The sequence below is a fragment of the Phoxinus phoxinus genome (assembly GCF_949152265.1).
Source record: "Phoxinus phoxinus genome assembly, chromosome: 12".
Taxonomy (NCBI): domain Eukaryota; kingdom Metazoa; phylum Chordata; class Actinopteri; order Cypriniformes; family Leuciscidae; genus Phoxinus; species Phoxinus phoxinus.
Genome location: NC_136887.1, coordinates 33,301,946 through 33,326,945, shown reverse-complemented (window position 1 = coordinate 33,326,945; position 25,000 = coordinate 33,301,946). Strand labels below are relative to the sequence as shown.

At 37.6% G+C, this 25,000-nt stretch overlaps 1 protein-coding gene across 1 annotated transcript in view; it reads left to right on the top strand.

The window, feature by feature from the left end:
- The first annotated feature begins 926 nt into the window (after window positions 1–926).
- Window positions 927–25,000, top strand: part of dock2 (dedicator of cytokinesis 2) — a 116,813-nt gene continuing 92,739 nt past the window's right edge. Inside the window, exons 1-17 of the mRNA XM_079631067.1 lie at window positions 927–1,181; window positions 3,592–3,675; window positions 6,336–6,376; window positions 6,630–6,685; window positions 7,046–7,142; window positions 8,387–8,538; window positions 10,942–11,077; window positions 12,331–12,488; window positions 13,479–13,560; window positions 14,009–14,144; window positions 15,832–15,907; window positions 16,331–16,407; window positions 17,340–17,590; window positions 19,382–19,480; window positions 20,786–20,858; window positions 21,678–21,781; window positions 24,277–24,463. Of these exons, the coding sequence (XP_079487193.1) occupies window positions 1,142–1,181; window positions 3,592–3,675; window positions 6,336–6,376; window positions 6,630–6,685; window positions 7,046–7,142; window positions 8,387–8,538; window positions 10,942–11,077; window positions 12,331–12,488; window positions 13,479–13,560; window positions 14,009–14,144; window positions 15,832–15,907; window positions 16,331–16,407; window positions 17,340–17,590; window positions 19,382–19,480; window positions 20,786–20,858; window positions 21,678–21,781; window positions 24,277–24,463 (1,849 nt within the window). The 5' untranslated portion in view covers window positions 927–1,141. The remainder of the gene's footprint in view (window positions 1,182–3,591; window positions 3,676–6,335; window positions 6,377–6,629; window positions 6,686–7,045; window positions 7,143–8,386; window positions 8,539–10,941; window positions 11,078–12,330; window positions 12,489–13,478; window positions 13,561–14,008; window positions 14,145–15,831; window positions 15,908–16,330; window positions 16,408–17,339; window positions 17,591–19,381; window positions 19,481–20,785; window positions 20,859–21,677; window positions 21,782–24,276; window positions 24,464–25,000) is intronic.

Sequence of the window (25,000 nt, the reverse complement as noted above, 5' to 3'; positions counted from 1 at the left end):
TTTTTTTAGATGTATTTCCACTTAATAATTTTAGTACTTCAACTTATTTCAGTTTATTGCCAAGGCAACATTTTTATAAAACAAATAAAAAGTATATAGACATAATAATAATAATAATAATAATGGCAAAGACACACAACAAAATTACTAAAACTTCAACAAAAATGTAACTAAAAACGTACATTTCTACTCGTTTTATCTTATTTTAGCTAGTTTAATATTTTGAATTAGTTTTTTAAATATATTTTTAGTTTTCATATAATTTTTTTGTTACATTTTTTTTAGTACTTTCATTGTGATTTTTTTTTTTTTTTTTTTTTTTTTTTTTTAACATTGCTTTTTAGATTTAATTTATTTTTATTTCAGTTTTATTTTTCTTAATTTCCAGTTAATAATTTTAGTACTTCAACCTATTTAGTTTTTATGGCCAAGGCAACATTTAAAGTTTTTTATTCAGTTTGAGTTTTTGGGGTTTTCTTTTATCTCAGCTTTATTTCAATGAAATAAATTAGTGATAATAACCCTGCTTCTATTCAGCAAGCTGCATGATGAAGTTTTTGCAGCATCTCTCAGTGAGTTTGCGGTGCCCTCTATAGGCTACTGTAGGATATTGCGCTTGAATATTGACATTATTTGGATGTTTGATGAGTACAGATACAGTTTGTGTGTTTGTACCTGCTTACATCAAGTCTCTCAGGGCCATAAATCAAACATCTTAGGGGAATCTGTGCTTTATCTCGTCCCACACCAGATGTTTCCTCCAGCATTAAAGATTAATAAATGATGATTTACTCTACGTGCTCCATCTCTCACACACACACACACTAATACACTGTAGACCAGAGCAGAGTTTGAGACTCAACACACACATACATGATCCATATATAACAGCCATTGAAACGTGTGCTTTAGTCGCCATGCTGAAGTTGTGCTGCGTATGTCAGCCGATGGAAGGCCAAAAGAGGAAGAGGAAGAAGCAGACAGTCAGACAGAGAGGAGGAGGAGCACTTCATGCTGGTTATTTCTCACACCCGAAACAAAAAAAAACAGCCGGTGTAGGACTCCAGAAAGGAACTGAGATACTCCGAAAGATTAAACACAGACAGAAAGAGACGCAGGAGAGCGTTTTAAAGTCCAACCAATGGCTCCTTGGACAAAAAGCTCTAAAAGATATGGAGTTGGTGAGTTTGGCCTTTTTTTTTTTTGTGATCCACCTGTGCAGGAATGAATGTTTTCTGTGTATTTGTGTGTGTGTGTGTGTTTGTGTGTGTATTCCTGGCACCTCTCGCAGCGGCCGTCTATAGTTGCATGAGTTTAGTTCCTATTTCTCAGGATGTGGGCAGAGACGGATCAGTCAAGCGGCCCAACAGGCACTGGCCTAAACAGATTGCAGCGTTTTATCTTTTACCACTTGTTTTTTGCTTTGAAATCCGGCAAATATTCAGATTTATGATGATGCAGTCATGCAATGCTTGTTAGCATTAAAATAATGGTTTATTAAAGTCAAAAATATAATTTAATACAACTGAATACTTAAGGAACCTCTGCACATTTTCACTTATTACAGTCTAAAGCATTTGCCTTTATAGCCTGTTTGCTGAATGAACTTTAAGGTTTGAAGACATTTAATAACTCGCAACATTTAATTTTTAAAGGTTAAAGGATGAAATGTGATCTCTTTAATATATTGATTGTTTATTGATCATAGAGCGCAATGAGAAGAGAAAGCAATCTCACACAAGCCTCCTCTAGAGCTTCATCTCACTAATGTCTCAATATTTGCTCAAGTGTGCAATCAAAATCTCAGTTTGAACTTGTATATTTCTCATAAAATAAATGAAATCAAATTGTAAACGTAAAAAAAAAAAAAAATCATATTTTAATGACACTCAAATGTCTGATTTCTCTTAAGGAATTGCAGGAGAAACATCTGAGACAAACTAAATTAAATTAAACGCATGTGAGGACTTAATTAAGTCTCTTCAAGTTTTTTCCCAAACCATTCTTTGGGAAGAAATATTTCATGCACATGACATTTGAAATCATTTTAATCAACAGAAGCTTGTTTGTGAAGCGTCCAGGAAGAGCAGAGCTAGCTTGAGATGGTGACGCTGATTAGAGTAACTTTATATAGAGTTATTTGTGAATGTTGAAAAACCTAATGCTCAAAATAATGAATCGGTTTGAGTAGAGCCGACTTAAATTAAACCGATTAGTTCAATCAGATTAACTTTTATGAGTACTTTCTTTTTATTTTGAGTTCACAAAACTTCTACATGTAAAGTAATTAGAATTGTTTTATTGTTTTTGAGTTTTATGAACTTAATTCAAATTACAAACTTAATATTAACTGAAACTGGGCTGGGATTTCCCAGCATGCTTTTCCATGACACTCAAAAGGGAGTAAATGCTAAAATTGTAAAATTGTGTTTTTTTTTGTGTGTGTGTGCAAGATTAATGTTAGTGTTTAATGTTTTGTTATGCTAGTTTGGAAGAGTTTTTTTTTTTTTTTTGGTTATCATCATGGTGATGAGTGGAGCATGAGCTTGATTTAAGAACAGATGTTAAATATTTTATATAGCTGTATTCATTCAGCAAGTGCTATGCTATGCTAATGCTATCAAAGCATTGTGTTACCAATTAGCAAGGTAGCATTTATTGAATTGGATAGTTAAAGCTAGCCAAGTTTCCACTACTAAAAATATTTAGGTTGAGATTATATGAAAATATTAAGTTAAATGAATTAGCTTACTCAAATATTTCAAGTTAAGAGCAGTTAAAATGTAAGAGTACAAAATAAAAATCTGCAAGTTCTGCTTACTTAAACTTAACATTTCTTAACTTAAAAAAATTTGATTTCCTCCATTTTTTTAAGTTTTGCCAACTCATTTGGGTACGAGTTATTTTTTGTGCGAAACAGTCTTGAAATGAATGCAAAAGTGGTTTGACTTCTGATTGGCGATGTTTGTGCCTCTGGTTCTGGTGTAGTCAGCAGTTTTGTAGATCACCATAGTGAATAAATGAGGATATTGCACATACTAAAACTTATGAACTAATTCATTATAAAAAGCTTTCTGCTTATGTAAATGCATATGCATTGCTTATTGAAAGTTATTTTGATTGTAAACATGCTGATGGCGGCGTGTATCTGTGTATCTGTCTGTGTGTGTGTGTGTGTGTGTGTGGTGTTGCACAGGAAGCTGCTCTGAGAGGAAGTAGGCCAACGAACTCGTACTTGCAGAAATAAAGTGTGTGTGTGTGTGTAATATGATGTTCTCCATCTCTGCAGTTTAACATTTCCATGTCATTGATGTTGGCTAAAGAATTAAAGTTCAGTGTGTGTGTCGTCCTGCAGCGTTTGTGCTCCAGACATGAATTGCAGGACTTTTTTTCACACCAGACAAGAGGAAAGCAAAGTAGTTGAGGACAGTTTCTTATCGTTTGATGTCTTAAAGGGAGCATTAAAGGATCTCATTCTGCCGTTTTGCTGGGCATCACTTGAGAAATAAATCCAAACTCAAACTGTGACTTCACTTTATGTGTTTTCAAATGCATCTGATTAATTTTATGCAATTTGTATTTTCTCTGAAGTTAAGTGGAATTTCATCGCCAAAGCGGAAAAGCAATTGTCCTTGGCGGTCGGGGACACGGTACACATACAGGAGTCATGTGAAGGTGAGGGATTCTGGGATATTGAATTTACTTTTGGTTTATGCATTTAACAGAATTTGTTTCCAGGGAATTATATTGCATGCAAAGTGTACATTTGATTTATTACATTTGTACATTAAACCCATGGCCGTGGCGTTGCTAGCGTCATGCTCTAGTGTTTGAGCTGGGGTTTTATGGGTGTGTTCACACTTGGCATGTTTGGTTGGATTAAAACGTACCCTGGTGCGTTTGCTCTGTTCGTGCTAAGGGTGTATTCACACCAGGAAAGTCCGCTAGTTCATCGGTTCCCAACAGGGGGGTCGCGGCCCACAACCACAAGGGGGCCTCAGCGAGCTCTGTGGGGGGTCGCGTCATATTTTGAGCAATGAGCAAAAGTCCTTAACTTTTTTTCTGTTCAAAATGTACAAAATTTATATAATGAGCGAGTTCATCATGAATCAAATTTCCAATCCGTGTTTTTGTCTTATCCTGAACCGCTATGGTACTCCTATAATAAAATGTTTACATTGGGACTATTTTACACTGGTTCGGATCGCTGCGGAGTAGCCCAGGCCCTGCGTGACTCATCATAGACGTACACAGAGAGGCTACAATGTTCTTCCGAAAGACGCATTATTCTGTTAATAAACGCAAGTTTATTATCGCTCGCTATAGCGCCAAAAGCGTCAAAAATAAAGCCTCACAAATAACATGCAAGTATTGAGGCCCCAGACAGCGCTCATTTAGTAAAAGCCTAATAACCTCTTTCTTTCTTTTTACCATTTCAAATAGGGCCAATTTATAGGCTTCTCCTAGGCTTACGTTTTTAAACGACAAAGGGCCTACTGATGTTTTTGTTATTGTATTTTCAATATTATAGGCTATTATTTGTGCATAAACATATCTGGTTATAGTAAACATATACCGTTTGTTTGAAAACTAAATATTTTGTCATCCTTGCTGCAAGCTTACAAGAGCGATAATATCATTAAATGTGAAGGGGGGCCCTCAAATATTTTCTTGGGAAAAAGGGGGTCTCAGACAAAAAAAGGTTGGGAACCACTGCGCTAGTTCACTTGCTGTGCTCCGGACCAAATACAATGTTGATTTTTTGTGTGGCTCGCTTTCACACTGCCCTTTTTGCAATTGAGCCAAAATTTGTAAACAAATCCACATGTGACAGAAATTCATCTTAAACGAACCGTACCAGAATTAGTTTGGACCACGTCTTCAGCTTGGTCTCAGTACGGCTGTTTGATCCGCACCCGAGTGCGATTGCTGTATTCACACCTGCCCAAAAGACATTTACTTGACTGGGTAACTCCAGCTCGATCTGAAGCTCAGGCTGGAAACCTGTACATTTTTCTATCCTGCTTTTGTTACAAATTTGCGGGGACCAATCATAAACTGGCTTATCCACCTGGCGCGCTATTGGCGGGTTTAATCCAATCCAATTCCTTTTAATCTCTCGACGATGCTCAATGGCTTCTTTAGTTTAGCAAACAAATCGCTCGAGTGGGTGTACAGTAAATATCACTCACTTTCATGTTTTTTTGGAAAATACATTGCGGAGCAGAGAGGAGACTGACAACACACTGACAGACAGGACAGACCAGGTTACTTTTCAGTTACTTTTGATATTAAACAAAGTCTCACCTTTCAAATTTGGTCATTTTTTTAAAGAAATTTAAACAATAAATACGGTTTTGTGTCTCTTTAATGTGTGTGACAGATCGCCTCAGTTAAAGCTTCTCGTGAACCGATCATCTCTTCCTTCTAGTTCATTTATAGCATCAAATAAACATGAATGAACATCAGAAGGAATGTTGTTTTAACCGCGGAAAGGCGTCAGTACACTCCGCTTCTCAAGCTCAAATCCTCCCATGTTAATCTACTAACTCTCCTGACTGCTTTGTCGGACAAAATGGTGGATGGTGAAGTATGATTGGTCAGATCACCAGTCAATCAAGCTCCCTGTGAAGGGTCAATTGCGAGTCATTTGAACTATGCCCGTTGATGAACAGAGCAGACTAATGTTCAATCTTAAAAGATTGAGCTTGGTCTGGTGATAGCCAGACTAGAAACGAACTTGAACTTGAGTGAATACACCCTAAGAGTGAACGCTCCCATCCGAACCCTGGTGCCACCAAACCAGCGGGCCGAGACGCTGAAAAGATGAGCCTGGTCCACTTCCTAACAATGTCTGGTGCGGTTCGAATTAAATATGAACGCAACTCTGACCAAAGATATGTAATCGAACAAAAAACAGGACATGATGTCTCAAGATGTGACCCTAAAAAGGACATAATGCTGAAGCACACCTGTTTTTTCTCGTCATAGTCTTGATTGTGGCCCATCACAGTTCAGTACAGGCGTCTCCTCACAGCAGATCTTTCTTTGTGTGTGACGGAGGGATGTGTGTGTGACGCTGTTTTGACTCCTTTACACATTTTAAAAGTCCTCATGAATGATGTTTAATCAATGTGTTTGTGATAACATTTTAAGAACATTATTAAAGACCAGATAACTTTGAACAAACGATCTGTTGATGTTACGAGAAGAATATTTGTTCATAACTTTGAGAGTACCTTGCCATGTTAAGCGCTATATAAATAAAGGTGACTTGACTATAGAAATGTTCTCATAAATTGCCTGAAATATAAACCAGTCTGTTATTGTTCCAGGATGGTTTAAAGGTTACGTGATCAAGAACAAAGAGAGAAAAGTGAGTAATTGCATATTTTGAAAGAACAGTGTTCTCTTCCTGAATATCTGACCTGAACTTCCTCTACTACTGTACCTGCTACTGTACCTGCTACTGTACCCGCGACTGTACCCGCTACTGTACCCACTACTGTACCCGCTACTGTACCCGCTACTGTACCCGCTACTGTGCCCGCTACTGTACCCGCTACTGTGCCCGCTACTGTACCTGCTAGTGTTCCTGCCTCCTGATTTACTTTCTTCCTTTATTTAAGGGAGCATTTCCTGCCAACTTTATAGAGCTAAAGGAAGTCATCATTGAAAAGAGAGGGTGAGTATGTCCATCCATCCAAGCTATCTATCTATCAATCTGACCTGTCTTTCCATCCATCCATCCATCTGACTGTCTTTACATCCATCCATCCATCCATCCATACATCCATCTATCTATCAATCTGACTGTCTTTACATCCATCCATCCATCCATCCATCCATCCATCTATCAATCTGACTGTCTTTACATCCATTCATCCATCCATCAATCTGACTCTTTACATCCATCCATCCATCCATCCATCCATCCATCCATCCATCCATCCATCCATCCATCCATACATCCATCCATCCATCCATCCATCCATCCATCCATCCATCCATCCATCCATCCATCCATCCATCTCTTCTTCTGTAGAGATGAGGAGGTCATAAGCTCTGTTGAGATGCCCCTGGTGAAGGAGGTGACCACCACACTGAGAGAATGGGGCACCATCTGGAAACAACTCTATTTGGTAAGACATTTAAATGGGTGTGTTAAAAATAAAGGTGTCAAGAATTCCACAAAGAACATTTAACTTCCACGGAACCCTTTCATTAATACACAAATGTTATTTATATTTCTAAAAGATTTATTCAAAAGGGCGTTTTGTAGTGCTGCCTAAGAAGAACCATATCGGTTCCCCAAAAGAATATTTTCTTTTGTTTCAAATTGTTTTGTCTCTTTCAAATGATTTAAAGAACCTTTTGTATAATGGAAGTGTTCCATGGATGTTTAAGGTTCTTAATGGAAGTCATGTGACAAAAGCCGCTTTTCCAGCATCGGGCCGAACCGCTCTTAGAACGTAAGGAACGGTTCTAGTTATATTGAGATTGGGTCGGCATGATTACAAACTGTTCTCGGTCCACAATTCTCAGCATGGTTGGCTAATTCGTTTCTCTGTAGCTGGTCAAGCGTGCTATTTGAGCAAAGTTAATGTAAGTTAATAATAAAATTAAAAGAAATATCTGATCATTCTCCATAACATGGTTGCTATTTACATCTCATGTGTGACCCTGGATGGACCCAGTCTGGAGTCGCACGGGCATATCTGTGGCAATAGCCAACTATACATTGTATGGGTCAAAATTATACATTTTTCTTTTATGCCAAAAATCATTAGGATATTAAGATCATGTTCCATGAAGATATTTAGTAAATGTCCTGCCGTAAATATATAAAACATGTATTTTTGTGAGTGAATGCAGCACAATCGTGAACATAAATGCACAACTTTAAAGGAGATTTTCTCAATGTTTCGATTTTTTTGCTCCTCAGATTCCAGATTTTCAATAGTTGTTTCTTGACCAAATATTGTCCTATCCTAACAAACCACACATCAATGGAACGATTATTTATTCAGCTTTCATTTAATGTATACATCTCAGTTTAAAAAAATTGACCCATGTGACTTGTCCAGGGTCACATATCATCTGTAAACTCTTGCGTTAACAGCAATGACTGATGTATTTGTATTGCATCCCTAAGAGATCCGTTATCAGTCCCACAGTAGAAAATGAAAGCATATCGGTACCGGTTGTGCCGGATCGGCACGTAATGAAGCGGTTAAGTAACGAGAGCGGTTTGGCCCGGCGGTGGAAAAGCAGCCAAGGTTGCATACACTGCTGCATGCTTCAAATAAGTCCAACATCCAACATCATAAGTCCAATGCATGTGCACAACCTGAACTTCTGATCAGTGATTGTCTTTGCTTCTCAGCAGTCCAGTAAGAAGGACCGCTTCACTCAGGTCCAGAGGCTGATGTGGGATTTAATGGAGTGGCGTTCCCAGCTCCTGTCCGGGACGCTGCCGAGTGACGAGTTTAAAGAACTCAAGCAGAAAGTCACATCAAAGATCGACTATGGAAATAAGTACGTACTCCAAGTGTCTCTTCTCTTCGTGTTCATGTCTGTTTATCAGTCAGCGTGTCTGTGTGCATTTTTGACCATGGCAATGCCATTTTAATGTTTGCTTTGGAAGACCAAACACATACCATATTATATGAAAGTAATCATACAATATTATGGCATTATCATCTACAAATCAATCAATCAACATTTATTTATACAGCCCTTTACAACACTCAAGGTGAACCAAAGTGCTTTCCAAAAAAACTAAATGTATGCCACAGAGAAATCAAAATGCCAGTCTAAAAACAAATAACAGATCTGATAAACTCTAGAATAATAGGATCCAGTCGGCTGGTGTAATTTCTCTCCTGAGCTTCTGTGATTTGCTCTGGGCTGTTGTTAATGAATTAGTTAATTTGTACATTATCATAAAGGAATTCATTAACAAACCTCAAGGGGATAAAAATGTCTTCCTGACACCTGAACGGGAATGAATTACTGCGGGGGAAAAACCTCGTGTCATGGATTCACACAAGTTTATTCTTGTTTTCTCAAGATAACAAGTTATGTCATTATCATCATGAGATATTAGTTGGGGAGAAAATCGATATAGAAAATAAATATATTGATCTGTGTATTAGCTTTTAAAGTGACAGGAGCCTAATAAACCTGCTGTTGTTTGTCAATTAAGCAACATAAAACAAAGTGCGAATCAACCACTTTGAATAACTTTTGTACCTTAAATAAGGATTTATATTCAGTTAATAATACTAGAGCTCCACGATTAATCGTTAAACGATCGCGAGCTCGGGTGCTTTAAACACTCACGCGATCTTATTCCTAAACGACAACGATTCGTCTGTGTATATTAAACCTTCAACAAAATCACACTGGAACATTCAAATCTGTGTTTAAATCGCTGATCCAGAGAGAGCCGATGTTATAGGAATGAAACCGCTTCACAAACAGGCTTTTCAGCTACATGATACTATTTCTATTACAAATATTCATATTAGCGCATAAGAACTGGGATAAACGTTTATATTTCGGATATAAACACTAATGTCTATACGGTAGCGTTTAAAATTGAGTAAATCACCTTTAGAAAGTAACATGGCACTTCAAATAACGATTATATCGGTTACATCGGTACACCAGTAGGTGGCGACAAGTGACTGTAAAAAATTGGTATTTGTAATTGAATCATTCACTTTGTTCAAGTGGTGCTGGTTTGTTCAAAAACGCAGATTAATCTAGTAATGAAACAAGTGAAGTATTTATGAATGAGTAATTTAATCATTCACTCATTCAAATTTTAAATAGACATTTTAAATGCAGCAATTAACATTTTGTCAGATCCTCTAGTAAATTACATGTTATTTTGTTTAGTTGTCTGTTCAAAATCGTGATCTCTGTAAAAAAACATTTTTTATCCATTTATCCAGAATCATGCAGCTCTAGTTCAAACAGTGAAGACGTTTAATATTGTTTCAATATACACAATATTTTAATATAGTTTAATATAAATAAAACAGTGTTTTATTTAATATTTGTGTATTTGATTACATTTCTCCTGATAGACCTACACTGCAAAAAATGCTTTTCTTACTTAGTATTTTTGTCTTGTTTCCAGTCCAAATATCTAAAAACTCTTAAATCAAGATTCATTTGCTAGATGAATAAAATGCCATAAGATGTTATGTAATTTTTTTCTGGGGGAATTAATCAAAATGAAGTGAGTTGATGCTTAAAAAAAGCACAATTATCTGCCAATGGGGTTAAGAAAAATAATGTTAATTCAAACAGAAAAAAATATTATTTTTCTTACACCATTGGCAAATAATTTAGCTTTTTTTTAAGCAAAAAAAAACTCACTTAATTTTGATTTATTTCCCCAGAAAACAAGACTTAATATCTTATGGCATTTTACTACTTTTGTTTGATATTTAGACTGGAAACAAGACAAAAATACTAAGTAAGAAAAGCATATTTTGCAGTGTACCTGTAAAACATAATTTACTAAATGTAATTTGTATCTTTGTTTCACTGTATTTATTGCTATTGCTTGTAATTACTTTCCTTGTTCTTTTTTAGACTATTACTTTCTGTTTTTTTTTAGTGATAATAAAATGAAATATAGATCAACCAAACATATATACAGCAAATGACATGTGTGAATCCATGCCAGTAATAAGCTTGAGTGTCTGTGATGTGCAAGAACGAGTCTTAATGAAACGAAGCACATCATGCCTGAGGTGCATCATGGGAGCACAGGATTTCACAGAGCTCTGGGCAAGAGCACATCTGTCAGATCATTTCAAGCATCTGTGTGTGTGTGTGTGTGTGTGTGCTGAATAATCATGTAAATGTGAGCGAGTACAACCGCTCAAACTTGAGTCCAATCAAGCGCTGTTCTGCCTCCAGGATCTTGGAGCTGGATGTGGTTGTTCGGGATGCTGATGGGAATACCCTCGACCCCGAGCGCGCCAGCGTCATCAGCCTCTTCCGAGCACACGAGGACGCCACGGCCAAGATCACAGAGCGAATTAAAGAGGAACAGGTTCTCATTTCACTTTCATTTAATGGTCTACTACAGACAAACCCTCAGAATGAAACCGCAAAGAGCTTCTGATAAGCATCACAGAGTTTGTAGTTTTAATGAGACATTTTTAGATGTTCAGGACGGCTGAACAAACTATAAGATTCCACGGCTCTTCCTTCCTTCGGTTTAAGTCTGCTGTGAATTCATAGTTAATATAGCCTACTATAACCTCATCATCAAACTAAACAGAACCCCATGGCAACTGCATAATAATGACCTAGCAACCCCTTAGCAACGCCTTTACAACCATCCAGATACCCTAGAAACCCCTTAGCAATGCTTTGGCAGCCACCCAGAACAGCCTAGCGATCACACAGACATAGTAACTCCATAATAATGCCCTAGCAACCACTAGACAACACCTTCACAACCACCCAGAACAGCCTAGCAATCACACAGACACATTAACTCCATAATAATGCCCTAGCAACCACTTGACAACACCTTCACAACCACCCAGAACAGCCTAGCGATCACACAGCATAGTAACTTCATAATAATGCCCTAGCAACCACTCGACAACACCTTCACAACCACCCAGAACAGCCTAGCGATCACACAGACATAGTAACGCCATAATAATGCCCTAGCAACCACATGACAACACCTTCACAACCACCCAGAACAGCCTAGCGATCACACAGACATAGTAACTCCATAATAATGCCCTAGCAACCACTAGACAACACCTTCACAACCACCCAGAACAGCCTAGCGATCACACAGACATAGTAACTCCATAATAATGGCCTAGCTACCACTTGACAACACCTTCACAACCACCCAGAACAGCCTAGCGATCATACAGACATAGTAACTCCATAATAATGCCCTAGCAACCACTTGACAACACCTTCACAACCACCCAGAACAGCCTAGCGATCACACAGACATAGTAACTCCATAATAATGCCCTAGCAACCACTTGACAACACCTTCACAACCACCGAGAACAGCCTAGTGATCACCCAGAGACCCTAGCAACCACATAGGAACACCTTCACATCCACCCAGGCTCCCTAACAACCGCGTAACTATGCTTTAACAACCGCTCAGAACACCCTAGCAACCCATCAAGCGCTGAATGACACTCCTTATCAACCACATGGCAACATGCTAGTATCGTGATTGTAAGTTTTGCACAGTATTTCCTGAAGATGTAAAAATCGATTTAACGTAATTTCCTGTGTTTTCTGCTCTTCTCGGTGCAGTCCAACGTTCAGATGGATCATTCCGGAGTGTCCGCACGAATCCAGTCTTCTCCCACACACAGCCTCTATGTGTTTGTGCGCAACTTTGTGTGTCGAATCGGGGAGGATTCAGAGCTCTTCATGTCTCTGTATGACCCCAACAAACAGACCAACATCAGGTGTGTCACACACACACACACACACACACACTAGGGCTGCACGATATTGGAAAAAAATTACATTGCGATATTTTTTCCCCCAACGATATATATTGCGATATTGAGAGCCATAACTCCAGGCTAAAGACAATAATTACCATTCCATGATATTAATAATTTCACTAATAAGCAAGCTTCATTACAAGTGACAAAAAGGTCACTTAATATTTTATTCCAAAATTAGAACATTTCTGTAAACAGAAAAGCAGAACGCATTTAAACAGCAGCTTTACACCATACCGCCTGTCTGCGCCGTCGCTCCCACCGTGTGCATCACGCGCTGTGCGTAGGGCACCAAGAGAGGGGGCACCAAAATATGAGAAATCAATAATTATAATGGCGATATTATTTCAGTATAGAAATATTGATAGTGGCTGATGCCCGCGAATTAGTTAAAATCTCCGGAATCTAGAGCGAGCGCGCCCGCGAGACAGAGACTGTGCTCCAAACCGCGTAGCGCGTGCACGGCAGAGAGAGCAAGAGACCGCGCGCGTGCCTCATGAAGCGCATTTAATATCTCCCGCTGGTGCTACTGTGCTACTAGCCTTCACATCGCATGTTCTGGCGATGTGACTATCGCTTACTTGCACATCGCGATGTCGATGTTAAAACAGAATATCGTTCAGCCCTAACACACACACACACACACACACACACACACACACACACACACACACACACACACACACACACACACACACACACACACACACACACACACACACGCACGCACACACACACACACACACGCACACACACACGCACACACACACACACACACACTCTTGAGTTCTGACTCTAACAGGTGTCATTAACACCATCTCTCTCTCTCTCTCTCTCTCTCTCTCTCTCTCTCTCTCTCTCTCTCTCTCTCTCTCTCTCTCTCTCTCTCTCTCTCTCTCTCTCTCTCTCTCTCTCTCTCTCTCTCTCTCTCTCTCTCTCTCTCTGCAGTGAGAATTATCTGGTCAGATGGGGAGATAAAGGTCTGCCGAAGGACATTGAGATGCTCAACAGTCTGAAGGTGGTCTTTACTGTAAGTAACTCATTATATCTGCCTCATCAAAAAAATTATAATAATCATGCTTTGGTAAATCATAATTATTTACTTTTTAATGTCATAAATTTTACTTTTTCCCTCATAATGATGTCTTTTTAATCTCATAATTTGACTTCTCTTCTCATAATTGTGACTTTTTGCGTCATGAATGTGACTTTAAATGTAATAACAATGACTTCTTATGCCATAATGATGACCTTTTATCTCATAATCATGTCATATTATGCCAGAATTTTTACATTTTATACTGTAATTTCTACTTTTTATCTCATAATTATGATTTACCAAATCACCTCATGTGATGGAAACATGATTTCATAAGGTACCATTAATATTACAAATAAATGTGTATGTAGTGACTGCAGAGATTTTTTGATGTCCTGGAGATTGATTTTTATAGACTCTCCTCTTTCTCTCTGTCAAGGATCTGGGCAATAAAGACCTGAACCGAGAGAAGATCTATCTGATCTGTCAGATTGTGCGCGTGGGCCGTATGGATCTGAAAGACGCTCATCATAAGAAATGGACGACGGGCCTGAGGAGGCCGTTTGGTGTGGCTGGTAAATATCAGGATGAATCCTCTCGTTTGATCTGCATTTATCATAGGCTGCGTTTACACTTGGCATTAACATGCGCCCTGTATCCGGATGTTGTCCTCACACACACATTGAAAAGACAAGTGTAAACGCGTTTCTGGGGTGTGTGACTTATCACGCAATTCTGACTTTATAGAGATATAAACTCACAATTGTGAGTTATAAAGTCCAATTCTAAGAAAAAAAAAGACAGATTTTTTATTTTTTTAACCTCAGAATAGTTTATATCTCACAATTCTGACTTTATAACACACAATTGAATGAATGAAAGTTTATTCGGTTACTAAAAACATAGGACAGAATATATGTACAGAAAATTCATTACAAACAAGGATGGTAACCGAAAAGGTGTAGGCTGAAGCCATGGCTTATTACGCCTACCCTATTTACAAAACAACATCTACCCATCACAATTTAAGCACAAACAATATACATGAATAAACATATACACACACACACACATACATACATATACATATACATATATACATACATACATATATACATACATACATATATACATACATACATGTACACTGTCTGTGTTGTTTAAATTTATGCACAACAATACATAAACTTATCTTAGACAATTTTTCTTAAGCATCCATATATTTGACAAAAATTAAGATTTTAAACTGTTTTTTGAAATAATGATCCGGAAATGCAATTGCCACTTTATATCTCACAATTCTGACTTTATATCTCACAATTGCGTATTATAAAGTCAGAACTGCGAGATATAAACATGCAATTCTGAGAAAAAAAGTCAGAATTTCAAGTATATTTCTCTCAATTGTGAGTTTATCTCTCATAATTCTGACTTTATAACACACAATTGCGACTTTATATCATGCAATTCTGACTTAATAACACAATTGCGACTTAAAAACACACAATTGCGACTTAATAACACACAATTGCGACTTTATATCATGCAATTCTGACTTAATAACACACAATTGCGACTTAATAACACACAATTGCGACTTAATAACACAATTGCGACTTAATAACACACAATTGCGACTTAATAACACACAATTGCGACTTAATAACACACAATTGCGACTTTATATCATGCAATTCTGACTTAATAACACACAATTGCGACTTAATAACACACAATTGCGACTTAATAACACAATTGCAACTTAATAACACACAATTGCGACTTAATAACACACAATTGCGACTTAATAACACACAATTGCGACTTAATAACACACAATTGCGACTTTATGTCATGCAATTCTGACTTAATAACACAATTGTGACTTAATAACACACAATTGCGACTTAATAACACACAATTGCGACTTAATAACACACAATTGCGACTTTATGTCATGCAATTCTGACTTAATAACACAATTGTGACTTAATAACACACAATTGCGACTTTATATCATGCAATTCTGACTTAATAACACACAATTGCAACTTAATAACACACAATTGTGAGATAAAAAAGTCGCAATTTTTTTTTTTTTTTTTTTTTTTTTTTTTACTCTGTGACGTAAACAAGCTTCCATACTGTCCTGATTGGCTCATGATCGGATCTGCTTGATCGGATCACGGTGATCGCATGTTAATGTCAAGTGTAAAAATGCATATAAAATATATATAAATATATATCTGTGCTTATTGGCAGTGATGGATATCAGTGACATCATCAAAGGAAAGGCAGAATGTGACGAAGAGAAGCAATATTTCATTCCTTTTCATCCGTAAGTCTCTCCTCGTCTCCTCAGGGTCCCCGCGGATCCTTAAAAAGTCTTAAAAGGTCTTAAATTCGATTTTTTAAATTTAAGGCCATAAAAAGTCTTAGTTTTACTTATGAAGTCTTATTTTTACCTGTGAAAGGTCTTAAATTATCGATGACACTTTGACTTAGACGTATCTAAATGCTTTCCAAATGAAAACTATAATTAGCGTACGTATTATTTTGTATATGTATATTGTGTATATGTATATTATATGTGCGTGTGTAAATGCACTCTTGTATAATGTACTGCATGTGACTATTTCTTTACATTTTTATTTATGTGCATTTACTAATGTAAATTTGCAGTGATGTTATTATTGAAAGTAATTGGTGTTCTCTATTCTTGTGTTCTCGTGTGTGTGTGTGTGTGTGTGTGTGTTTGTAGAGTCATAGCTGAGAATGACTTTCTGCACGCTCTCCTAAACAAGGTGACGTCGTCTCGAGGCGACAGCGGAGGCCAAGGTACGACTCACTGTGGTTTCCCTGCTCAAATCACAGCAGCGTTCCCTCCGCTAGTGCTTTAATACTCATAACCACACACACACACACACACAAAGACACACACACAGACAGACTGAGACACGCACAAACACACACACACAGGGACACACACACAGACAGACTGGGACACACACACACACACACACACACACACACACCAAACACACACAGAGACACACACAGACAGACTGAGACACACACACACACACACACACACACACACACACACACACACACACACACACACACACACACACAGAGACACACACACACACACACAGACAGACAGACAGACAGACAGACAGACAGACTGAGAGACACACACACACACAGACTGAGAGACACACACACACACAGACTGAGAGACACACACACACACACACAGAGACACACACACAGACAGACTGAGAGACACACACACAGACAGACAGACAGACAGACAGACAGACTGAGAGACACACACACACACACAGACTGAGACACACACACACACACACACACACACAGACAGACAGACAGACTGAGAGACACACACACACACACACACACACACAGACTGAGAGACACACACACAGACTGAGACACACTCACACACACAGACACACACACAGACACACAAACAGACAGACAGACACACACACACACACACACACACACACACACACACAGACAGCGAGACACACACACACACACACACACACACACTATTTACATTTGGAAATTACTAGTAAATTGCACAAATAATTAAAGACATGACAAGTAACACACCGAATTAAACATTAAATAAAATTTTGAAGTAGAAAGACTCAAATGATATTTTCCTGTAAAACAGCCTCCAATAATAGAAAAGAAAATTTTTTGGAGTGTGTTTTTCAACGACTCCTGTCACGCAGGTCTGTGGGTCACCATGAAGGCTTTAGTGGGCGACATCATCCAGATCCGGAAGGAGTATCCGCACCTGGTGGACCGGAGCACGGTGGTGGCGCGGAAACTGGGGTTTCCCGAGATCATCATGCCGGGTGACATCCGTAACGACATCTACCTCACGCTGCACTCCGGAGACTTCGACAAGTACAACAAAACCACGCAGAAGAACGTGGAGGTCATAATGCTGGTGTGTGACGAGGAGGGGAAGATCGTGCCGGTGAGTCAAACCTGCTAGCATGAGGTCAAAGGTCAGCCGATGGGTTAGACAAGGAAATATTGTGATTGGGACGGGGTGTTCTGTGTTGATTGACAGCTCGTATTCTTATACTTTAACATTTCATGATTTTAACATTTTCCACTCTTAATTAATTATTTATAATTTCCAAATAACAATTTCTTTATATTTTCTAATGATTATAATGTTCATGTTATTATTGAAAATATATTGGTTAAGACATAAAAAAGTCAAATCGTCAAACCAGTTGTTTATATCCGTCCAAATAATATGTTCAGTAAATTGTATTGATATTCAAAAAAATATATGTTAAATATACTTATTATTAAGTTATTATATATTATATTTAAAAGTTTAAGTGTATATATTTAAAATGTATTTAACCATTTATTTATATTTGGTAATGATTTGTTATGTACGTTATTTTTTAAAGTATCTTGGTTAAAATATATCATTTTAATACAGTAGATGAGTCGTTTATGTTCATCCAAATTTTTTACAATACATTATATATTTTTAGATATACTTTTATAAAAATATAAACGTATACACTTTAAATATATTCCAAATGCATTTAATTATTTCTTTAAGTTTATTAATGATTTATTATATTTAGGGCTGTCAAAAGATTAATCGCGATTAATCGCATCCAAAATTAAAGTTTGTGTTTACGTAATATATGTGTGTGTACTGTGTATAATTATTATGTATAAATACACACACATCCATGTATATATTTAAGGAATAATTGCATTTATATACTGTATATACATTTATATAATTTATATTATATATAAATATTTTATATATAAATATAACCAATTTTTCTTAAATATATACATGATTGTGTCTGTTTTTATATATATAAATAATTATACACAGTACACACACATATATTATGCAAACACAAACTTTTATTTTGTATGCGATTAATCACGATTAATCTTTTGACAGCCCTAATTAAATTAAATTTTTATTTATTACTCAATTTATTATTGAAAGTATCTTGGTAAAAATTTATAACTTTCAAATGTCAGAGATCGTATAGCAGCATTATTTTCAATAATTTTTATATATATGTTCGTATATATGTAATTTTTCAATAATTAATTTAAAATGTATTCAGAAAGTTCAAATCTTCTTGTATCCCAATAGTATAATCCTACAATATATGATGAATACCTTTTTAAATAACTTTTTAATAGGTTTATGTGTTACCCTGGACCACAAAACCAGTCACATGGGGCAATATTTTTGAAATTGAGATTTATATAGCACATGGAAACTGAATAAATAATCTCTCCATTGATGTGTGGCTTGTTAGGATAGGACAATATTTGGTCGAGATACAACTATTGAAAATCTGGAATCTGAGGAGCAAAAAAATCTAAACATTGAGAAAATCTCCTTTAAAGTTGTGCATTTATGTTCACGGTTGTGCTGCATTCACTCACAAAAATACATGTTTTATATATTTACGGTAGGACATTTACTAAATATCTTCATGGGACATGATCTTAATATCCTAATGATTTTTGGCATAAAAGAAAAATGGATAATTTTGACCCATACAATGTATAGTTGCTATTGCCACAGATATACCCGTGCGGCTCCAGACTGGGTTTGAGATCCAGGGTCACACACACACATATATATATATATAATTATGTATTTGCAACGATAGGTCAGCATATGAATTAGACGAGGAAATCTTCTGAGTATGGCAGGGTTTTCTGTGTTGATTGACAGCTCTCTTGTGTTCTTGTCGTACAGAACTCGATCTGTCTGGGAGCTGGAGATCGGCCTGTGAACGAGTATAGGTCCGTCATTTACTACCAGATCAAGCAACCTCGCTGGATGGAGACTTTTAAGGTGAGAGAGACGGAGATATTGAGCATTAAACGGCATTCACAACCTATTTTTCCTCCATCTTATGACATGTCTATAGTTGAAACATGATGTTCAACAAGAAAAATGTCAGACATGACTTGATTTCATTCACACATTCTATCCATTCATCCACTTTATCCATCCATATATGAAGCCATGTGATTTGGAGAGAAGGTTTATAAATTAAAGCAACATTTTTCACAATTAGACCAGTAAAATGCATAAAAAAATGTAATGGGTTTATGTTGATGCTATTTTTTATGTCTAAAGTGTAAATCCTCCTCAATAGTATAATCCTGCAATACTGGGCTGCATTTCCCAAAGGCATCGTAAGCCTTAGTAGGTCGTAAAAACCATCGCACGAATCATCTTAAAACCGCCGTAACTTAAAGAAACACGCCACCGTTTTTTTAAAATATGGGTTATTCACCGTCTCCCCTACATTTAGATGGGTGGGCAAATGCATTTTTGTCTCAGTGCATGCATTGTCTTAGTCTAGCAGGGCCGCTGCTAGCTTAGCTTAGCATAATGAATGGAATCCTTTGTTGCCGGATAGCATGTCGTGAGTAAAAGTGATTAAAAATACCCTAATTACTTCTTGTGGCCTGCGTATTCACAACGAGGCGAAGCACTGCTACTTGAGCGCAGAGATATCATGCAACACCTGAACCAAACCGAACTGCGTGATATCTCTGCGCCCCAAGTAGCAGTGCTTCGCCCCAATATAGTCACAAGTCAATATCTGCCTAGGAAATCGCCTAGTCTTAATCTGCATTGCTATTTGTACTCGTTGTGAAAATGCAGGCCACAAGAAGTAATTATTATATTATAATTTTTTTGGATCACTTTTACTCACGACATGCTATCCGGCAACAAAGGATTCCATTCATTATGCTAAGCTAAGCTAGTGGCGGCGCTGCCAGACTAAGACAATGCATGCACTGAAACAACAATGCGTTTGCCCACCTATCTAAATGTAGGGGAGACGGTGAATAACCCATATTTCAAAAAACGGTGGCGTGTTACTTTAAGTAGTACTTGAAAATGTTCGTAATTCCTAAGATCCATTGTTATCTGGAAATGCAGTTTCAGGACTGCATTTAAATCATTCCTGAAAATGAATAATACAAATACAGAATTGAATAGTAAGTGCTATACAATAGTGGTAGTACATACAAAATCTAGGGTCCTAGAAATGCGGTCTCTGGTATTGCACCATCATGCTGTTTTCATGCTTGGTGTCAGTGTGTGTGTGTGTGTGTAGTAATGCTTTTCTCCGGCCTGTAGGTGGCGATCCCTCTGGAGGAGATGCCCAGAATACACCTGCGCTTCATGTTTCGTCATCGATCCTCACAGGAGTGTAAGTTTCACAGTTCGTACAGTAATGCTCCATACAGAGCTTCTTGGTTCTGTCATGAAAAAAAAAAAAAGGGAATTTTAATCTCAAAATTTTGAGTTTTTTAACTTTCAATTCTGACTTTTTAACTCAGAATTCGGAGTTTATATTTCACAATTCTAAACAAAAACCTCAGTGTGAGATAAAGTCACATTTACCTTTTTAATTCCCTGGCAGAAACAAGCTTATATAGTTCTGAATTAAAAATGTTTTTTTTTTAAATGTGAAGACTTAGCTTAAAATATTGTGATTATGAAGTCATAATTTTATGTTAACTTCAATCAGTTAACAATCTAAATTAAACTTCAGCTGATTAAAAAACAAGTTCCTAAAGGGGGGAGGGGCATCCTTATTCTAGAGCGTGTGATTGGACAGAAATCTGTACCATGAAATATGAGTTTCCATCCACGTATTTTTATGCGCATTTTAGAATATCGCATAAAAAAAAAACGCTGGGTGGAAATACCAAGATGCACATAAATTCTAAAAATGCGCATTTAGTCAGAGAAATGTTTCACATTTATCAAATAAATTCATTGATGCGCATCAAAAAAGACGTGACTGATATTCCAAGTTAAAATTGCAACTTTGGATGGAAACATAGCTAATGTTTTGGTGTGTGCAACTGTGCACTAGCATATAGATGAGCTCAAAGCTATCGAATTAAAAGCCACATAACTATAATTTAGACATGTCCAGTCTGTCATATACTACCAGATATGATGCTGAATGTTAGTGGAAATGAATTCAGATATGAATAAATGTGTGATTTGTGCTATGCAGCGAAGGACAAGAGTGAAAGGAACTTCGCGATGGGGTTTGTGCGTCTGATGAAGGAGGACGGGACCGTTCTGAGAGATGGCATACATGAGCTCACTGTCTTTAAGGTCAGAAACACACACTTTAATATTACTCTTCTTACATGGGTTTTAAAGGTGCAGTGTGTAAGAATGACAACTAGTGGTCGAAATAGGTACTGCAGTCCAATTCAAAATATCAGAGATCATGTTTTTTTCCGCCCAGGGGCGTTGACCCCTTTTAATGGGGCACGTTCCCCAGTTTAAATCTGCTGTGCCCCAGTAAATCTGAAGTTTGAGTTTAACAATTTATTTTATTTGTCAGTGTATTTAACAGAAATGATATTATATGGTAATAGAAATGATCTATTTGCAACACAGTAATAAAACAATCAACGCTTGTAAAAGCAACGTTTTTTAACCGAAAACAGAAGCTGACCCGCGCAACAGAAATCTATGTCCACGCGCGACTGTGTTTCCTAGCAACTGCAGCGCGCGCACATTTGAGCACACCGAAGTCCGGCGTTATGAAAACATGACGAAACAAAAGTTTGTAAATAATACAAATAATCTTATTTTTAGGGCTGTCCGTTAAACCTGTTATTAACGGCGTTAACGCAAACCCATGTTAACGGCGTCAATTTTTTTATCGCAAGATTATCGCTAGCTGTTTTTGTCACATGCTTTTGCAGCAACTAGTAACGTTATTAAAACTACAACGCCACACCGGATCTAGCTAGACCAGAAACAAAACAACAGCACGCCGCACACACTTGTTTGGGTTTGCGAGCCGCCAAAGAGTGGACGAGAGGCGCAGCGCCGAGCCGCGTCTAGGACAACTGAGCGCGTCTAGCACATCGGACGCGCACTTTCTCCGTTTATGGCCAGCAATAAAAAACGCAGAATGCGCTTCTCGTCCGGTGTGCGACTGCGACCCTCTTTAACGTTACGTTTTGAGTGGATGAATGATGAGCGCGAGACGCCGAAATGGATGCCAATAAGATTCTGAATGGAAAGTTTACTTTTAAAAAGTTGCCAAATGGGTTAGTTGACAAGACCAAAGTGATCTGTGTGTTTTGTCGTTGTGAACTGAGCTGTCGTCGCAGCACGTCCAGTCGGAAATACTACTCGATGGCCAAGCACACACACACACACACAGCTGATGCGATCTCAGCACACTCGTCACTATCAGTAACGTTACCTCGTCACTATTTCTGTCACCCTTTTATTGATGGACAGAGTTACATTGTGTGAGAGATTATTTGCTCCAAGTGAGAATGAGTGGGAGATTTGCTCCAGTGTGGAATTGAATGAACAGTATATGCCAATCTTGTTTTCAATAAAAAACATTTGCACAAAGCAAGCCGATCCACTTTTCCATGTTGATAAGAGCATTAAAATTAGAAAAAATAATGGGACAAAAAGAAATCAAGAGACATTTAGAATAGATAAAAATGTGCGATTAATCGCGAGTTAACTATGACATTAATGCGATTAAATATTTTAATCGTTTGACAGCCCTACTTATTTTTATTTATTATTTGCTTCTATTGTTATCCAAACACCTTAAAATGCACATATGTAGGTCCGAGAAATAAAACATTTCTCGGGGGAGCATGTATATAGACCTTACGCACCAGAGAAACAAGGGCGCAGCCATCTTTACAATATTGTCTTTGATCTTCTGTTTTCCGGTCGCTCTGTGTATTTCAATGGGATCGCTGTCCATGAGTAACTAGCTCTTAAAGTGGATTTACTTAATGTAAAGTTAACAAAAGTTATCATAAGGATTGTAATGTTTGAAGCAGATGTCTTGACTTAACAAATGTCAGTAGACCGGGAAGATTTTAAAACGAGCCGTTCATTCATAAATACGCATGATCGCTGTGAAAATACAGACCGGAAGACAAAAGCATAAACTCAATTTTCTTTCTTTCTTTTTTTAATAGCAAACAAGACTCTTAAGTCATTTTTATGTTTTTAAGTCAAGTAAATGTTTCTTGATTTAAGAATGCTTTGTAAAGATATTTGCACTGGTGGTAAACAAGACAAAAATACTGGTTTTACTGAGAACTTTACAAATGACTAAATGAAAGTATAATATAATAATATAATATAATATAATATAATATAATATAATATAATATAATATAATATAATATAATATAATATAATAGTAGGAAAATAAACAAAGGGATAAATAACTTGATAAAATAAATATAACACATTTTTAAATAAATTTAATCCAGATTATTTATTTATAATTTTTTTCCATAATTTACTATTAATGTAAATCCAGGGCTGCGTTTTCCCAAAAGCATTGTGAGTCTTAAGTAGATCATAGAGACCTTTGGTGCATTCAGTTTATGATCAACTAAACAAGATTTCTTTCTGTAATTAGAAAATAAACGGGCATTATACCAGAAGCCATATACCGTCCATTGGGTGTCTGGGTGTTTATTTTTAATTTCTCCAGGTTTCGGCCTCCATAGAAGATATGGTGGATGACAGTTAAGCTAATCACTGAGTTCACATGTTAACACACACACACGGCCGTGCTGCATCTCTCTTGTCTCTGTGTGTAGGGTGACAGTAAGCGCATGGAGGAGGTGAGCTCGTACCTGTCCCTGCCGTCGGAGCGCAGTAACCCTGACAGCCACAAGGGGGCGACGCTGATGCGCAGCTCCAGCAGTGTGGGCGGCCTGTCGGTCAGCTCCAGAGACACCTTCATCATCGCAACGCTCGTGTGCTCCACCAAACTCACGCAGAACGGTGTGTGTGTGTGTGTGTGTGTGTGTTTCTATCCCAGTGGGGACTTGCCTGAATGCACACAGACTCATGGGGACTCGTGTCACTGTGGACCTAAATTGAGGAAACAAGTTTATAAATCATACAGAATTAGTTTGTTTGAAAATGTAAAAATTGTGATGGGTTGGTTTAGGGGTCGGGTTAGTGTGTGTGAGTGTGTCTATGTTTGTGTGTGATGGGTATGTTTAGGGGTCGAGTTAGTGTGTGTATGTGTGTGATTGGTAGGTTTAGGGGTCGGGTTAGTGTGTGTGTGTGTGTGTGTGTTAGAAGGGAAGGTTTAGGGGTCGGGTTAGTGTGTGTGTGTGAGAGTGAGAGTGATGGGAAGGTTTAGGGTCGGGTTAGTGTGTGTGTGTGTGTGTGTGTGTGTGTGTGTGTGTGTGTGTGTGTGTGTGTGTGTGTGTGTGTGTGCGTGATGGGAAGGTTTAGGGGTCGGGTTAGTGTGTGTGTGTGTGTGCGCGTGATGGAAAGGTTTAGGAGTCGGGTTAGTGTGTGTGTGTGTGT